General features: G+C 47.3%; 1 protein-coding gene across 2 annotated transcripts in view; it reads right to left on the bottom strand.

The window, feature by feature from the left end:
- Window positions 1–20,137, bottom strand: part of LOC138666022 (natural killer cells antigen CD94-like) — a 56,006-nt gene that overhangs the window by 22,500 nt on the left and 13,369 nt on the right. For both annotated transcript variants that reach the window (XM_069754083.1, XM_069754082.1), the window contains one exon: window positions 1,412–1,531. In XM_069754083.1, the coding sequence (XP_069610184.1) occupies window positions 1,412–1,531 (120 nt within the window). The remainder of the gene's footprint in view (window positions 1–1,411; window positions 1,532–20,137) is intronic.

The raw sequence follows: 20,137 nt of genomic DNA, 5'->3' as shown, positions 1-20,137 counted from the left end.
CGCTAGGCACCTGCCAGGTTCCCACGCCTGACAGGGACCCCCCTGTGCCTTCTCCCTGCAACACCCCCTGCCACGGGATGTTGCCTGGTTCCAACCCAGTCAGCTTCTGACTAACTTCCTCCCCAGCCCCTAGTTTTACCAGTGTGAGGAGTGGCCCAATAAATAAAGCTTTTTTCTCCCCCTAGTGGCCGGAGTGTGAAGTGTAATGTGTTCTGGTGATACCTGGTCAGAACTCTTTAGTGCCATCAGACGTACCGCTGCTCCCCTTAGCGGCAGAGCGCCATACTGCAACGACCAGGTCTCTGGAGCGCTGCACATACATATCTGACAAAATATAAAAAAGCTTAACATAGTCAATATCTTTGTAACTCCGAACATCTTAAAAAAAAAATTAATTCCTGCTATTCCATTTGATTGAGCTAAACCTCTATGCCTTTAATGTCTCCTCCTCCTCCCCCAATACATTCTACATTATTCTTAGTTGTTTTCCTTCATGTAGAATGAACCTACAAGGAAAGAAAGGGTTTATTTTAATTCTGATATTTTTGTCCCATTGACTTGCATTGGGATCGGGTATCGGTATCGGCGATAACCGATAATTTTTGGATATTGGCCGATCCAATCCGATACCGATATTTGCGGATATCGGGAAGGTATCGCTCAACACTACTCATGAAGGATTCCTGCACCACAATAAATACAGGACGGACCAGCAGGGGGCACTAATGGACGGTAACTGATTCTTGTATATTCTGGCTCTCGGGATAAGCAGCAGATCTAATGTCTCCACAGCCCAACTCCTACGCACTAGGGATCATTTGCGCCTTAACCACCAGAATAATTTTCATGATTGTTTTATCATTGGCCAAAATCAGAGTCAAAACTTTTTTATCTTCTTTCTTCTCACATGAACAGACCAGCGAGTATCACAAGTTCATCATACACTAATGTCTCTGCATTCCCTATAGCTACACCCCTGGAGTATTGAGAAGAGTCTCCCCTATATACAATATGGAGATTGTCACTACTGGAAATACAGGTTTGTGTTATAAACCAGAGCTTGAGGCTGCTCCTTCTGTATTTGGATCCACTCACTGGTTGTAAGTAAAGAAGTGACTGCCATCATCTACATACAGAGGTGTCCGCACACTGCGACTAATGAACACATGGAATCAACATTGCTACAAATGTTACAAACATAAGGTGCTTAGTGTTTTGTTTTTTCAAAGAGAACAAAAGCCTCCAACCACATCATGGTGCACTAATGTCCTACCTCCCCATCTGCCAAACCAGCCTCATCTGAATAGGGAGCGAAAGGAATCGAGGCTTAACTCACACTTGTGCTTTGGTTGTAATTATTGAATCCACACAATGGCTATAAAGGGTGGATAAATGTATCATGTATTATTACCTGCTTTATTCTTTCCTGCTTTATTCTTTCCTGCTTTATTCTTTCCTGCTTTATTCTTTCCTGCTTTATTCTTTCGGAAGAAAGTCGCAAACGTCTTTATTGTAGTATCTTCTGGATTAGCTGAAAAAAAAAAGAATAGCATATGGGGAAAATATTCTAATCTAGAAGGCAGCAATAAGGATTAATGAGGATATAATAGTAATAATTATCAGGGTATAAAGGGCAGGTTTGTATTCATCAGAACATTTCCAAAGGTAAAAATACAAAACCTAGAAATGACTGATAAAGATGAACAGGAAATATATAGTCCAAAGTCTGTAGCAATTATTGCAGGAGGCAGAAACCAGGCGGGATTAATACATAACTGGTAAACAAGTGAGGGGTGGAGCTTAGATACCTGAAAAGGGGCATAGTTACAGTTGTGCTCAGAAGTTTACATACCGGGGCAGAATTTTTACTTTCTTGGCCTTTTTTCAGAGAATATGAATGATAACACTAATACTTTTTCTCCACTTGTGGTTAGTGGTTGGGTGCAGCCATTTATTGTCACACTACTGTGTTTTCCCTTTTTAAATCATAATGGCAACCCAAAACATCGAAATGACCCTGATCAAAAGTTCATACCCTGGTGATTTTGGCCTGATAACATGCACAGAATTTGACACAAATTTGTTTTTTCTTGCTCCCATAGACTTGCACTGGCGAGGCTCAGTCGAGTCTCGGTGACAATTGCAGCATGCTGCGATTTTACACGCACGCCAAATACGGCTGAGAAAATAAACGCTGATGTGAGCTGCCCCATAGATTAACACTGGGCCTAGTGCTATGTGATGTTTTATCACATAGCACTTTGCCGTATTCTATGATAGTGTGACTCCGGCCTAATTGAAAGTCCCATATTTTTTGGACCATAAGATGCACCCAGGTTTTAGAGGAGGAAATTAGAAAAAAAACTGAAGCAAAAAATGTGGTAAATTCTGTACTTAATATCCCCCATCCTGGTATATATAGTCCCCTCATCCCCATCCTGGTATGCATGGCCCCCATCCTGGTATGGATGGCCCCCTCCCATCTCCATCTTGGTGTGCATGGGCCCCCTCATCCCTATCCTGGTATGCATGACCCCCTCATCCCTATCCTGGAATGCATGGCCCCCTCATCCCTATCCTGGTATGCATGGCCCCTTCATCCCTATCCTGGAATGCATGGCCCCCTCATCCCTATCCTGGTATGCATGCCCCCTTCATCCCTATCCTGGTATGCATGGCCTCCTCATTCCTATCCTGGAATGCATGGCCCCCTCATCCCTATCCTGGTATGCACGGCCCCCTCGTCCCTATCCTGGAATGCATGGCCCCTTCATCCCTATCCTGGTATGCATGGCCCCCTCATCCCTATCCTGGAATGCATGGCCCCCTCCTCCCTATCCTGGAATGCATGGCCCCTTCATCCCTATCCTGGAATGCATGGCCCCTTCATCCCTATCCTAGAATGCTTGGCCCCCTCATCCCTATCCTGGAATGCATGGCCCCTTCATCCCTATCCTGGAATGCATGGCCCCATCATCCCTATCCTGGAATGCTTGGCCCCCTCATCCCTATCCTGGTATGCATGGCCCCCTCATCCCTATCCTGGAATGCATGACCCCTTCATCCCTATCCTGGTATGCATGGCCCCCTCATCCCTATCCTGGAATGCATGGCCCCCTCATCCCTATCCTGGAATGCATGGCCCCCTCATCCCTATCCTGGAATGCATGGCCCCCTCATCCCTATCCTGGAATGCATGGCCCCTTCATCCCTATCCTGGTATGCATGGCCCCCTCATCCCTATCCTGGAATGCATGGCCCCCTCATCCCTATCCTGGAATGCATGGCCCCCTCATCCCTATCCTGGAATGCATGGCCCCCTCATCCCTATCCTGGAATGCATGGCCCCTTCATCCCTATCCTGGTATGCATGGCCCCCTCATCCCTATCCTGGAATGCATGGCCCCCTCATCCCTATCCTGGAATGCATGGCCCCCTCATCCCTATCCTGGAATGTATGGCTCCCTCATCCCTATCCTGGAATGCATGGCCAGCAACCCAGGAGTCTGGTTGCCATAATGGCATTGCCTCCCTCACAGGGTGTGATGCCATGCCTGGAAGCAAGAAGGGATCCCCTTAGCAGGTAGCACTGGTATACAACACCTTTCCTGACTCCAGACCAGAAGGGTGAGCTCTAAACCTGGTTTCAGGGGAACTTCCCTATAAGTTCTGGCCTGGAGGTGGGGGTTAGTTAGTTAGAGTTCAGTGTGAGATAGTGAAGAGAGAGGAAGCGTGTGAGAGACTGGGGGTGTAGCTGCGACTGAGTTCATCCCAGGATTGAGCGCAGTAGATCGGACACTGGAGTCCATGGTTGTGTGGGAACTGCAGAACCCGCAGCCGAATCCGGAGGACAGGAGATTGCAAGTCTCCTTTCCCCATCTGACACCCGAAGGCACAGCTGCATAAAAGAGCCCGGAGTCACCACGAGGGAGTGCGGGCAGGGTCCCCTCATTCTTATCCTGGTAGACATGTCCCCCTCATCCCTATCTGAGTAGGAATGTTCCCCCTCATCCCTATCCTGGTATGCATGGCCCCATCCTTATCCTGGTATGATTGGCCCCTATCCCCATCCTGGTATGCATGGCCCCATCAGAAAAACATTTAAAAAAAAAAAAAACATTACACTTACCTTTCTGCTCTCCCTCGCAGGGTCCTGTTCCAGTGCCAGAAGCTGCTTCATGCTTGTAAGCAGTGCATGGCAGGGATGTCATGCGCTGCATACATGCAGAAGGACAGCTGCCAGAGTACTCACTGTTCTGCACACCGGGACTATGTGGTCATGTGGCACATCAAACTTATTGAGAATTTCACAAGAAAAACAATGGTGTGCTTGGTTTTAACGTAACTTTATTCTTTCATGAGTTATTTACAAGTTTCTTTTTGTTTACAGCCATTGACATGTAAAAACGTGAGGAGCGGATAGAAATTGTGTTGATGTCTGGTGAACGCAGTATCCGGGTCATTGCAGCAGATTTCAATGCAAGACACCCTACGAGACCACCCATTTCCCATGCTACAGTTAGCAAACTGCTTGCCAAATTTCATGAAACAGGTTCAGTGTTGGATTTGCCAAAATGTGGACACAAGAAAACTGTCATTAATGAAGAAACATTAGTGTCTGTCCTAGTTTCATTCAGCAAGAGCCCACAGCGTAGCACTCGCCGCATGTCACTGGAGAGTGTCATCAAACATCCCTTAGGCTACTTTCACACTTGCGTTTTTTGCCATCCGTCGCAATCCGTCGTTTTGGTAAAAAAATGGATCCTGCAAATGTGCCCGCAGGATCCGTTTTTTTGCCATAGACTTTTATTGACGACGGATTGCGACGGATGGCCACACGTCGCATCCGTTGTGCAAAGGATGCATCGTGTTTTGGCGGACCGTCGTGACGAAAAAATGTTCAAGGGAACGTTTTTTCGTCTGTCGGATCCGCCATTTCCGACCGCGCATGCGCAGCCGGAACTCCACCCCCTCCTCCCCGGACTTCAGAATGGGCAGCGGATGCGTCGGAAAACTGCATCCGCTGCCCACGTTGTGCACTATTTTGCACAACGTCCGTCGGGTCGACGCATTGCGACGGCCCCGTACCGACGGTAATGTGAAAGAGGCCTTAGGCAGATATTAGCTACTCACAAATGGCACACTTACAAAATCCTGCTGCTGCAGCATCTCAACCAGGATGAACCAGGTCGGCGCGCTGAATTTGCAGAATGGGCAAAAAAAATATTGGAACAGAACCCTCAGTTTACACGAAACATTATGTTCAGTGATGAGGCAAACTTTTTTGTGAATGGTGAAGTAAACCAACAAAACCACCGCTATTGGTCTGACACTAACCCACAGTGGATAGATCCCTCCAAGACTGTTGGAACACAAAAATTGATGGTATAGTGTGGTATATGGGGTACAAAGATAGTGGGGCCATTCTTCATCAATGGAAACCTCAATGCCACTGGATATCTGAAATTGCTACTTGATGATGTGTTGCCGTCTTTATGCACTGAAGATGGAACGTTCCCTGAGTATTTACATAATCTACATAATGGGGAAAAAAGTGAAAGGAAAAGTGTTGGAGGCATCGCAGCTACAGCCACAAAATTTTGCACAGTCACAGGTCTGTGCAACAAACTTGCACATACTCAAAAGGCACCACACATAAAACTCGCCACACGCAATACTTGGCATGCGCAAAACTTGCTGCACACAACTTGCTACACTAACCTGTCACATGCAACTCGACACACAAAAAGTTGCTACACGCATGTCCCCACACAAAACTCATCTCACAAAAGTCGCTACATGCATGTCGCCACACGCAACTCAACACACACAACTTGACAAATGAAACTCGCCCTAAAACACACACAAGTCTGGTATTATCCTTCAAAAATAAAAATCTGATTAATAAGCAGACAAACTACAAGAGCAACAAATGTACCATATAGGAAATCCGGCAGCTGTCAGTCACATGACCTGTCTATTATGTGTATGTGTGAGCTAATATATACAGCCAGGGGGGAGGGCTTCCTGTTGGCTGGGGATTTGTCAGGCTGCCAATTTAGCTTACAAATACTGAGGTAAAAATACTGAGCAAATAACGTGTGAACGAGGTCTAATACAGGAGGAGATGACACACAGGTATATACTATATACAGGGGAGATGACACACAGATATATACTATATACAGGAGAGATGACACACAGGTATATACTATATAGAGGAGGAGATGACATACAGGTACATATATATATACAGGAGGAGATGACATACAGGTATATACTATATACAGGAGATGACACACAGGTATATACTATATACAGGAGCAGATGACCTACAGGTATATACTATATACAGGAGGAGATGACACACAGATATATACTATATACAGGGGAGATGACACACAGGTATATACTATATACAGGAGGAGATGACATACAGGTATATACTATATATAGAAAGAGATGACATTCAGGTATATACTATATATAGGGGAGATGACACACAGCAGGTATATACTATATACAGGGGAGATGACATACAGGTATATACTATATACAGGAGATGACATACAGATGTATACTATATATAAGGGAGATGACATACATGTATATACTGAGGTGATGAGGTGAAAATGAGAGGTGTGAGGTGAAAATGAAAAGGTGTGAGTGCAAAATGAGAGGAGTGAGGAAAAATAGTGGAGTGATCAGAAAATGACAGATGTGAGGTTGAAATGACAAGTGTTAGGGGGGAATGAGAGGAGTGAGGGAGAAAATGAGAGGTGTGAGGGAGAAAATGAGAGATGTGAGGGGGAAAATGAAAGATGTGATTGGGAAAATGAGAGGCGTGATGGGAAAATAAGAGAAGTGAGGTGCTATAACTAACCACAGATATTTACTATGCCCAGGCAACGCCAGGCTCTTCAGCTAGTCTATAATATAATGCTAGGAGCGTCACCCTGCCTGAAGCCTTTATGGACTGCACAAGTACAACGCGCCTGCGCAGTCTGGACCCCACAGAGTTACACCTCCGGGGATGAGGATTGTGGCCCAGGAGGGTTGTGGCGCCAGAATCAGCTCCTGCGCAGTCCGTGCGCAGTCCGTGACAGAATGGGGATGCGGGATAGGAACAGCACATGACAAGATGGGGGCGCAGAATGGGAGCAGCACATGACAGAATAGGGGTGCAGGATGGGAGCAGCACATGAAAGAATGGGGACGCAGGATGGGAGTAGCAAATGACAGAATGGGGCCGCTACTGTAACACCCCAGGTAACCGGTTGTTACAGTGATGTTGTTTTCCCTCCGGGGAGGGTAATGTCATGCTTGGAGGCAATGAAGTTCTCTTTATCAGGTAAGGCACCCACATGCAACACATTCTAAATCCAGGCCAGGAGGGGGAGCTCAGGTCTCGGATTCAGGGGAGCTTCCCTTAAATATGGATATGCTAGATGGTGGCCCGATTCTAACGCATCGGGTATTCTAGAATATGCATGTCCACGTAGTATATTGCACAGACCACATAGTATATAGCCCAGCCACGTTCTATTTTGCCCAGTGACGTAGTATATTGCCCAGTGACGTAGTATATTGGCCAGTGACGTAGTATACAGCACAGAGCCATGTAGTATATTGCTCAGTGACGTAGTATATTGCACAACGACATAGTATACAGCACAGAGCCACGTAGTATATTGCCCAGCTACGTAGTATTTTGCCCAGCCACATATGTCACAGGTTAAAAAATAAAAAATAAACATATACTCACCTTCCGATCCGAGGGCCCCTTGTAGTTCTAACATACTCACCATACTTGTAGTTCTGTGTGTGGTACAGGCGGCAGCTTCCGGTCCCAGGGTGTGATGACATCGCGGTCACGTGACCGTGACGTCATGGCAGGTCCTTCTGCCATACGATCCTTGGTACTGGAACCTGCCGCTTGCACAGAGCGGTTACCGGAGGGTGGCGAGGAGCGGGAAAGGCAGCGGAAGGTGAGTATATAATGATTTTTTATTTTTTATTATTATTTTTAACATTAGATCCTTTTATTATTGACGCTGCATAGGCAGTGTCAATAGTAAAAACTTGGTCACACAGGGTTAATAGCGGCGGTAACGGAGTGAGTTACCCACAGCATTACGCGGTCCGTTACCGCTGGTATTAACCCTGTGTGAGCCTGACTGCGGGGAGTATGGAGCGGCCGCCCGGCACTGACTGAGGTGGAGTAGGGAGGGACTAATCGGACTGTGGGCATCGCTGATTGGTCGCGGCAGCCATGAGAGGCAGCTGGCGAGACTAATCAGCGAATGAATAACCGTGACCGAAGTTGCCGACAGAAGGACAGAAAGACGGAAGTACCTCTTAGACAATTATATATATAGATGTCCTGGTCTGGGGGAGGAGTGAGCCAGTTAGAGATAGAGAGGAGTCGGAGAGAGACACAAAAGGAGTAGAACGTCTGGAGACAGACAGAGAGGCCTGGCAGCCATGAGGGAAGCTGCAGCCTATGGAAAGGAGAAGTAACCTGAAGGGTTGAATGTGGTGGAGCAACAGAGGGAAGAAGCAGAGGAGAGGAACAGGGTTTAGAGGGGAATTGTGACTGGGCACCCTCAGAGTCAAAGCGCAGTACTGGGTACTGGGAGCCCGATGCTATAGTGGGACTCTGAGACACTTAGCAGAACCGGAGGGCTCAGAACTTTAAGTGAACGACCAGCAACACACTTGAGATGCAGCAGCACCTGAGGAGCCCGGGGCATGATAGAGTCCCTATAAAAAGGCTCAAGTTGCTCGTCATGAAGGGACCTGTCCCAGGACAGGAGAAAAGAGGACTTTGCCAGTAAGCTTCAGGCAGCAGGGACCTCACATATAACAGCACTAGTTGGAAAGGCTCATGGACCTCAACTGGAAAAGGGATTCTCCCATTGCCTCTGAGACGGCAGGCCACATCACCACCTGTGCCTGGTACCCTGGACTGTGGCCTGCTAACTACAGTAAAGCAGGTAAAGACTTACAACTTGTGTCCTTTACTCATTTACCGGCATACACTATCATCGCCATACACCCTAGGACCCCGCTTCGCCTGTGGGAAGCGCTACCATCATTGCTGTAACCACATCCCCCAGAGGACCCCTTTAAAGCAGCGTCGGTCCCACTATTGACCAAACACCACAGGTGGCGTCACAGCAGACTTTATTACAAATTCCCTTAAAAGACCATTCCCCTTTAATTTAGCTCCCAGGGCACGGACTGGGTCGCGGCCACTGTGACATCCCCTTTAAGAAGTGACCGGACCCGGTACCGAGTACCCCAGGCCCTGGTGGGCGACTCACATGATGAGAGCAGCACATGACAGAATGGGGGCACAGGATGGGAGCAGCACATGACAGAATGGGGGTGCAGGATGGGAGCACCACATGACAGAATAGGGGCGCAGGATGGGAGCAGCACATGACAGAATGGGGGCGCAGAATAGGAGCAGCACATGACAGGAAGGAGGCGCAGGATGGGAGCAGCAAATGACAGGAACGGGGCGCAGTATGGGAGCAGTACTTTGGGACACTGCGGCTTATGCCGCTGTCCACTGACTGCTGCGCCTTCCCCCACTCTTGTTAGTCAGAGATCTCCCATTCAGTGAGGCCAGGCTGAATATGGGGTTAACTCCCCGCGGAGGGGGCGGGGCTTATCTCCTGCTCTTGGCGCCGGGAAGCGCTGAAGCCATATCCGGATCCCTGGACCCGGACCTGTTGGGCAGCCGGTGTTATGGACCCGCTGGAGAGTGCGGTGAGGGATAGGATCGGCAGGGAAGGCAGCGCTTGGTTAGCAGCTTTGCTGACCAGGAGCGACTCCTTCCCTGCCATGGTGCAGGCGGCGCCGCCGGAGGGTCGGCGCTCTCGCAGAGCCACCCGGCCTCCGGCACGGCTGAGCCCGCCGGCTCTCGGCGCCAGTGGGACGGGAGGAAGCTTGTTACAGCAGTGTTACAGCAGGTGGGGGAGACACAGGGGTCGGGGACGAGTGATATAAGCTGTATTCCCCCTTCTGCCCCGGGCACACTAAGAGGGAGTACAGGTCTGCAAGTGCCAGCATTGTTAGCCGGAGCTGCGCACTTAATTAGAGACAGCATGTTGGGGGGGGGGGGGGGTCCAGGGAACGTCAGCTTCCTCGCAGGACTCGGACTCAGCAGGGAAGGAGACTGAGGCTCCGCAGGGAGGTATTCCTCCACTTTCAAGGAACACAGGGGAAGCTATTGCTAATACTGACAGGAGCAAGGACGCGGCAAATGTAGCACAGCAGAGCGCGGGATCCTCTCACATAATATTAGCGCCAGGTCAGCACGGTGCATACTCCCAGGCTAGTATAGGGGGCGAATCACAGTTTCCACCTTACCCAATTATCTTTAGTACTTCGTATTCGCAAATACTGGGTGGGCAAATTACTCCCTCTCAGGCGGCAGTAGTTGAACACCAGAACGCCCCAGCGTCAATATCACTGATGGCAACCGGTGTTCGTGCCCCAATTCAGGGTGCTGGCACCCCGGCTCTGGATAATAGACAGAGTGCGGGTATCCGCCCCGCGCGCAGATCATCGTCGTCATCATCGTCATCCCCTAGAGAGCATCGCAGAAGCAGACATAGGAGGCGCGATCGTCATGTTAGCGAACGGCGTTCGTATAGATCTAGGTCCAGCCGGCGTAGTAGACGGTCTAGAGCCTCGCGGTGGCGCTCGCCTTCTTCATCCGATAGTTCTTCAGGCAGGTCACACAGGCAGGAGTCCTCTCGTCGTAGGTCCATACAGCGCATGGAACGGCAAGGTCCAATGACTCCCGTGGCACGGGAAGCAAGCTGTCCGGATGCCAATGCACCGACAGGTGAGTACCCCTTTATCGGGGCATGGGGAGGGGAGAGAACCAACACCAACCTTTCAGACACAGTAGCAAATGCAACCACAGGAAGCAGGATTTATGTCAACCCAAAATTGCTACAACCAGCGGGATTCTGTAGACATCCCCGCCCGGATGTGCATAAGGATGGCCTATTCTGTGGAGTTCCTCCGTTAGGGGCCCACTTGGATAGCGCCATCAAGGAACAAATTTGGGCCAATGATTTCATTGACATATGGTCCCTGGTTTCCACGGACCAGCACTCGGTTGATAGAGAGAGGCGGTTGGGGGATAGAACCTATGAACGTAAACCAAAAGTTGCAAAAACCATTAATAACTGGTTGCAAGCGTTTGCGGTCCTGGGATGTGTTATGGGGGAGAAACACCCCGAAAGGTGCTCCGAGCTATTTATATATCTAGATAGCATTTACAATTCCTATAAGGCACACGGGGGATCAGCATGGTGGAAATATGATGAAGATTTCCGCCGTCGTTTGGCCGCCAACCCCCAATTAGGCTGGGGTATGAAAGCCACGGATTCGTGGCTCCGCCTGATGATGGCCCAAAGAACAACCCAATCCTTTCACGGGCCTGCTGCCGGGTCTAGTAACAACGCGGCAGCAACAGCCATTCGTAGACCAGGTTCATGCTGATTATTTAATGAAGGACACTGTAAGTTCTATGGGCTCTGCAAATATAGACATGAGCGATCAGCGTGCGGAGGCCCCCATCCCGTGGCAAAATGCACACGACCGCCCCAAAAAGCTAACTCCGGAAAAAAACCCTCTACAGGTGAGGCTAACGACGCCAGTGAGCGTAAAAAGTATGGGGCCGTGGCTGGACAAATATCCCAATAAATCGGCCGCGGCGCAACTGCGTTTCGGTTTCTCCTATGGTTTTTTCATCCTGTTTGATTGGTCCCCTGAGCCACAATCGGCCCCAAACTTACAATCTGCAAAAGAATTACCCAACGTACTAGCAGCAAAGTTGGGTAAGGAAATCAGGTTGGGTGCGGTCCCTTCAATTCTCCACCTTTCCCTAACTTACGGGTTTCGCCCCTGGGTATAGTTCCCAAAAAAGAGTCAGGTAAATACCGATTAATTCATCACCTGTCATACCCCAAGGGTATGTCCGTCAACGATGGTATACCCAGGGACGAAACAGCCGTCACTTACATTTCCTTTGACAAAGCGGTTGACTTAGTCAGGAATGCTGGCCCGGGGGCCCTTATGGCCAAATCGGACATAGAATCCGCGTTTCGGCTGCTTCCGGTACACCCGGACTGTCACCACCTACTGGGAGCAAAATTTGAAGGTTTATACTATTACGACACATGTCTCCCCATGGGTGTTCAATTTCTTGTTTTTATTTTGAATTATTTAGCACGTTCTTAGAATGGGTCGCTCGCAAAATCACCCGGCAAACCGCCATCACGCAATATATTTTTGATAGTCGGTCCAGCTGGATCAGATGTATGCTCCACAGCCCTAGCCCAATTCAAAGATGCCATGGAACATTTCAGGGTTCCACTTTCCCCCGAGAAGACGATAGGGCCAGTATCAGTGATCACATTCCTCGGGATCGAAATCGACTCGGTCGCCATGGAATTTAGGTTGCCGAAGGAAAAAATTGAGAAACTGCTGGATCTCATCAGCGGATGTATCTCGGTTGGTAAAGTTACATTAACGCAAATGCAGTCGCTGCTTGGCTCCTTAAATTTTGCCTGTAGGGTCATGCCAGCGGGCAGGATCTTCTCGCGCAGATTGATGTTAGCCACGAGAGGAGTGAAACAACGCCACCATAGAATCAGGATTACAGCACATCTACGTTCTGATTTAAACACATGGAGGCTGTTCCTCAGCAATTACAATGGTAGGACTTGCTTTCAGGAGGCAGAATGCTCAAATGAGGACATGGGTTTGTTTTTTGCAGCGTCCAGCCATACGGGTTTCAGCGTTCGTTTTGGTAACAAATTGTGTTCAGCGAATTGGCCTGCTTTCTGGGTTTCCAGGAAGTGGCACGCAGACCCAACCTTGATCGACCTTCTCCCTGTGGCAGTGTCCATGGAAATCTGGGGTCCACAATTGGCCAACAAGCGTATTCGTTTACACCTTGAAACCGTGGGCGGGGCGCATGCCATCAACTACCTAGCATCTCCTTCACCGCTGGTTTTAGACCTAATTAGGTTCATAGTATTGAAATGTTTAACATTTAATGTTTGGTTCAAAGCGAATGCACTAACCGTCGGTAATGAGAATGTTTCTGAGTTATTAACTGGGTCTTACTCGCAGGATGTACTGGGACGGCGCCTTCAGGAGCAGTTGGAGGAGGTGGATTGCCCACATTCGATCTGGGATGTCCTGGGGACCTGATGCCGTTAATACGATCTTCGATAGCCCCGTCGACATGGAAAGCCTATGGTAAGGTGTGGGAGGAGTGGTGTCTTTTAGCAGACGGAAAACCAGTGGGGTCTTCGGAGGATGCTCGAATGCAGGTGACAATGGCATTTTTATCCAAAATGCATGCAATGGGTGTGTCGGGTTAAGTGGCGCGCAACCGTGTGTCGGCGCTAGCATTCCATTTCAAGCTGCGAGGCTGGCCAGATTCCACGAAACAATTTTTGGTTAGTCAGCTGCTGAAAGGTTGGCGCCGAGCGGATAAACAAGTTGATAACAGGCGTCCTATCTCCTTTGATTTGCTAGCGAACCTGGTTAAGGCCGCGGAATCTGTTTGCGATTCTAAATACGAAGCTGCGCTAACATCAGCGGCATTTGGCATAGCATTTTTTGGGGCCATGCGGGTCAGCGAGATCGTTCCTACTGCTCTGAATAAACCGGGTGGCCTTAGGCGAGAGGACATTCTAATTTGTAACGACGGTCTAAGGATCAGAATATGTAAATCCAAAACCGATCAGGAAGGTAGGGGAACTTGGTTCGCTATATTTGCCATCAACAAGGACATCTGCCCATTAACGTTAATTACGAACTACATGCGAGTCAGAAAGGATGGCTCTCAATTTTTCGTTCATGAGAATGGGCTTCCCCTAGTGTCGGGCCAATTTTTAGCTATATTGAGACGTACGTTGTAACTATTGGGAATGCCTGCAGCAGAATTTGGGACTCACTCATTTCGAATAGGCGCAGCAACAGAAGTATCTAGAGCGGGTTTATGGAGATCCCGCTGTTTTACTAGATACATCAGGCCTGATTTATTGTTATAAAGTTTTGGTTAATTGATACTATTATAATATGGGAGCAGCTTTGGTAAAACATCGGGTAATTTACTTGGGTTGTTGGTTTTTGGCTAACTGTATATTTTATTCCTAGATGGGGTGTGACCCAGCGTCTGGATAGTGGGTCACTCATACGTCTATTGGGCTGCTTGCCGCGCCGAATTGGGCCCAGGAGGGCGATCTTTGGGCTTCGACGATGTCGACGTGATATGGCGTGGCATGAGAGGCATGATGTGGTCCCAAGTCCTTCCGGAGGTTGATCATATCGCACGGGTGGCTTCATCCCCTACCATTGTGGTTATCCATGCCGGAGGAAACGACCTTGCTTCGTCCCCACTGACCGAACTACTTACGCTGATCAGATCGGACATGGACAAGTTTCCGAGTTTCTTCCCGTTGATGCGTCTGGTTTGGTCCGAAGTAATCCCAAGGCTGGTGTGGTGAGGGGCCAGGGAATTGAATGCCATGGAGAGATCCAGACGTACGCTGAATCAGAGGATATCGCGATTTGTAAGGTTTAAGAATGGCATAGTGGTTCGGCACCATCGGCTGGAAGGGGACAATTCCGGTTTTCTGCTTCCAGACGGAGTCCATTTGAACGAGGCGGGAATAGATATCTTCCTCAATGGTATTAGAGAAGATGTGGTTCAGGCGATGCATTCGTTGGGGGGGGGTCGTAGCTCTCTAGGTTCGCTCCTCCTTGGCGGAAGGGGGGAGTTTTGTTGGTGGTGAAGATACCCGCCCGGGAGACCGGAAGGCAGTAATCTCCCTACACCCCATTTGTTGGCAGATATTGCCGGTTTAAGCTGCGACCTAAAATATTTTCCCAAAGTAAAAGATGGAAATGTTATGAGTATATTTCCCAATAAAAGTTTTAAAAGTTCTGATAACTGTTGGGTGTGTCACTTAATGGGAGAAAACGGTTATGGGTCGTAGCAGTCATGACAGAATGGGGGCGCAGGATGAGAGCACCACATTACAGAATGGGGGCGCAGGATGGGAGCAGCACATGACAGAACGGGGATGCAGGATGGGGGCAGCACATGACAGGAAGGGGGCGCAGGATGGGGGCAGCACATGACAAGATGGGGGAGCAGGATGGGAGCAGCACATGATAAGATGGGGGCACAGGATGGGAGCAGCACATGACAGGATGGGGTGGATATAAAGATCACTGCACACGTTCAAAGGAAGATATGCTTGAAAGTGGAAGTTTATTTATAGTGATTTCAAGATAAAGCGACTGGTAAATTTTGACGTTTCGGCCAATACATAGCCTTGGTCACAACGTCGCTGCAAAAAACATAGAGATATAACTATTTACAATTCGGTATATACAAAAAACAATAAAGATATGTACTGTACAATACAGGTCCTTCTCAAAAAATTAGCATATAGTGTTAAATTTCATTATTTACCATAATGTAATGATTACAATTAAACTTTCATATATTATAGATTCATTATCCACCAACTGAAATTTGTCAGGTCTTTTATTGTTTTAATACTGATGATTTTGGCATACAACTTCTGATAACCCAAAAAACCTGTCTCAATAAATTAGCATATTTCACCCATCCAATCAAATAAAAGTGTTTTTTAATAACAAACAAAAAAAACATCAAATAATAATGTTCAGTTATGCACTCAATACTTGGTCGGGAATCCTTTGGCAGAAATGACTGTTTCAATGCGGCCTGGCATGGAGGCAATCAGCCTGTGACACTGCTGAGATGTTATGGAGGCCCAGGATGCTTCAATAGCGGCCTTAAGCTCATCCAGAGTGTTGGGTCTTGCGTCTCTCAACTTTCTCTTCACAATATCCCACAGATTCTCTATGGGGTTCAGGTCAGGAGAGTTGGCAGGCCAATTGAGCACAGTAATACCATGGTCAGTAAACCATTTACCAGTGGTTTTGGCACTGTGAGCAGGTGCCAGGTCGTGCTGAAAAAATGAAATCTTCATCACCATAAAGCATTGACCCTGCCCTTGATGAAACACAGTGGACCAACACCAGCAGCTGACATGGCACCCCACACCATCACTGACTGTGGGTACTTGACACTGGACTTCAGGCATTTTGGCATTTCCTTCTCCCCAGTCTTCCTCCAGACTCTGGCACCTTGATTTCCGAATGACATGCAAAATTTGGTTTCATCAGAAAAAAGTACTTGGGACCACTTAGCAACAGTCCAGTGCTGCTTCTCTGTAGCCCAGGTCAGGCGCCTCTGCCGCTGTTTATGGTTCAAAAGTGGCTTTACCTGGGGAATGCGGCACCTGTAGCCCATTTCATGCACACGCCTGTGCACGGTGGCTCTGGATGTTTCCACACCAGACTCAGTCCACTGCTTCCTCAGGTTCCCCAAGGTCTGGAATCGGTCCTTCTCCACAATCTTCCTCAGGGTCCGGTCTCCTCTTCTCGTTGTACAGCGTTTTCTGCCACATTGTTTCCTTCCAACAGACTTACCATTGAGGTGCCTTGATACAGCACTCTGGGAACAGCCTATTTGTTGAGAAATTTCTTTCTGGGTCTTACCCTCTTGCTTGAGGGTGTCAATGATGGCCTTCTTGACATCTGTCAGGTCGCTAGTCTTACCCATGATGGGGGTTTTGAGTAATGAACCAGGCAGGGAGTTTATAAAAGCCTCAGGTATCTTTTGCATGTGTTTAGAGTTAATTAGTTGATTCAGAAGATTAGGGTAATAGGTCGTTTAGAGAACCTTTTCTTGATATGCTAATTTATTGAGACAGGTTTTTTGGGTTATCAGGAGTTGTATGCCAAAATCATCAGTATTAAAACAATAAAAGACCTGACAAATTTCAGTTGGTGGATAATGAATCTATAATATATGAAAGTTTAATTGTAATCATTACATTATGGTAAATAATGAAATGTAACACTATATGCTAATTTTTTGAGAAGGACCTGTATATACAAGATATACAACAAAAGGTTTAGGTGGTAGTCATGTACAGAGTAATGACTCTGTGAGACCATGTAACGAGGTATACTAAAATAGGGATAAATGATGATAACCAAGGGGTGTATATAAACAAGAGGATCGAAAAAAGGGGTTTACATGATGACAAAGATATGTCCACATATAATAGTGCATACAACTTAAATTTATGGGCAATCTAGAAATTAGTCTGGAGGGCCAAAAAATGGCCTGGATAGCTATATTTTATATAGATCAATCATGCTATAAAAATCACACGGCAAATGAGGGTGGCCCACCTAGTATGCAGAGTAAGTCTCAGTTCAGGGTGTCGCAAATGTGGTACTGACAAGAGGTTACGTCCTGGTGGGAATGGAGGGTAAAAAGTATATAAATCGATATGAGTATGGTTATCCATTATGAATCTGTTATGGAGTGTAGGGAAATATGGAAGAGAGCATAAACCTACCCTGTAATTTTCATAGGTACCCGTATATTCAGGGCTGAGCAATGTCTTTTTGGAACAAATAAAGTAGATGGATATCCCGGTCGTGTGCCAGAAGCCTATAGGAAGGTATAATAATGAGGATACATCCTAGTAGAAATGTGCTGCTATAGTTTATGGAAAAGGAAAGGCTCCTGACCTGTGGATATGCAAGCTACGGTATGGAGTCCGAGAGTAGACTAATGTGATTAGCGCTCCATAGGGTAAGATGCCCGTGTGTGTGGCACTAGCTAAGAGTAAAAATATATGAGAGATATATGGCATGAGATAACGGGTCAGAGGACTAGAGAAAAATGGGAATACTTATCTGGTAGTTGAAACATACGTCCGGTTTAGCGTGATGGTGCACAGCTGACACAGCGGTGTCAGGAGCAGGAGTGGGAGATCCCAGGTGGAAATAGCCCTCTGAGTTTAGCGTTGGGCGGTGAGATAGGTGACACAGCCGTGCCTAGGTAGGTGCTGGCCTACGCCAGGAGCCTTTCCTTTTCCATAAACTATAATATAAATATTATATAAATATAAAATTACAGGGTAGGTTTATGCTCTCTTCCATATTTCCCTACACTCCATAACAGATTCATAATGGATAACCATACTCATATCGATTTATATACTTTTTACCCTCCATTCCCACCAGGACGTAACCTCTTGTCAGTACCACATTTGCGACACCCTGAACTGAGACTTACTCTGCATACTAGGTGGGCCACCCTCATTTGCCGTGTGATTTTTATAGCATGATTGATCTATATAAAATATAGCTATCCAGGCCATTTTTTGGCCCTCCAGACTAATTTCTAGATTGCCCATAAATTTAAGTTGTATGCACTATTATATGTGGACATATCTTTGTCATCATGTAAACCCCTTTTTTCGATCCTCTTGTTTATATACACCCCTTGGTTATCATCATTTATCCCTATTTTAGTATACCTCGTTACATGGTCTCACAGAGTCATTACTCTGTAACATGACTACCACCTAAACCTTTCGTTGTATATCTTGTATATATTGTACAGTACATATCTTTATTGTTTTTTGTATATACCGAATTGTAAATAGTTATATCTCTATGTTTTTTGCAGCGACGTTGTGACCAAGGCTATGTATCGGCCGAAATGTCAAAATTTACCAGTCGCTTTATCTTGAAATTACTATTAATAAACTTCCACTTTCAAGCATATCTTCCTTTGAACGTGTGCAGTGATCTTTATATCCAGTGACTTTGGAACTTTTGGTTCCCTTCACTAGCACCGTCACCTTTACCCCAGTTGATTGCTAGCCATCATAGCTTTTGGGTTTGGCATGACAGGATGGGGGCGCAGAATGGCAGAACAGGACAGGATGATGGCACAAGAAGAGAGGAGCACATGACAAGATGGAGGCGCACAAAAGAGGATGAGGGCACAGGATGGGGGCTGCACATGACAGGAAAGGGGCGCAGGATGGGAGCAGCATATGACAGGATGGGGACGCAGGATGGGAGCAGCACATGACAAGATTATGGCGCAGGATGGAAGCAGCACATACCAGGATGGAGACCATATATCAATATAAATGCTCGCCACACGGGTGTAGAAGGGTTCAATAGCTAATATAATATACTGTTTTGGCTACAGGGCTGCTGTAACATGATTAATGGAATGACTATTCTGGGAAACCAATGCCTCCCGATTAGTCTGAAACTAATTAGCACATTGGAAACGGATTTTTAGGTTGTTGCTTTTTTCACACATTGAAATTACTTATATCTTACAAAAGGCTTGTTACACCATGTTCACACGTTCCGTGTTTGGTCAGTATTTTACAACAAAAAAAATGTACAATAAAAACACGTCTCCACAATGGGAAAGGGCCATAGTCCAATATATCAATGGTCTTACATGAATCATATTATAAATTTCTAGTCAGATGGTATTAGGCTATGTGCACACGATGTGGATTTAGTGCAGATCCGCAGCAGATTTTTCCTCCCTATGGGAGGTGGAGCCGCATATTCATGACTGTAATGGGCGGCACCACGTGACCGCTCATACAGGAGAAGGTGCGGCGCGGAGAGGACGCTTCGAGGGAGCCGGGTGAGTATTTTATTAACAGCGGGCGGGCGCACAGGGGGTGGGAGGGGGTTGGGGACAGGGATCTTTATTTTAAACACGAAAAAAAAAAAAAAAGGATTTTTCATATCTTCTCTCCAGCGAACGCTGCTGGAGAGAAGATATGAATGGCGGCTTGAGCACCAGATGCAGGGGACAGCGCTTATCTCTAGCGCTGTCTCCTGTATGCTCCGTGTGGTACCCAGTCGTGTGCCACCCGTGTGCCACACGGATGGCCTACGTGAGCTCACGGACACACGGACACGGATAACTCCGGTACCGATTTTTCCGGTACCAGAATTATCTGGACGTGTGGGACATGCCTAAAGGCGGTTATGAGTCACGTGTACCCCTTACGTCATGGTGATCCCTAGTTGTCAGTTAGGCCTGGGGTACAGATTTTGCAATGTGAGTGATTGATTTAACCCATCAACTGAAAGCTGCAGTTCTATGAATTGCATGGCACACAGTAAATGGCTTTGTACAGCAGTTGTA

The sequence above is a fragment of the Ranitomeya imitator genome, chromosome 2 (assembly GCF_032444005.1).
Source record: "Ranitomeya imitator isolate aRanImi1 chromosome 2, aRanImi1.pri, whole genome shotgun sequence".
NCBI lineage: Eukaryota > Metazoa > Chordata > Amphibia > Anura > Dendrobatidae > Ranitomeya > Ranitomeya imitator.
Note: the sequence above shows the minus strand (reverse complement) of the source record. Positions and strands in the feature narration are given on the sequence as shown.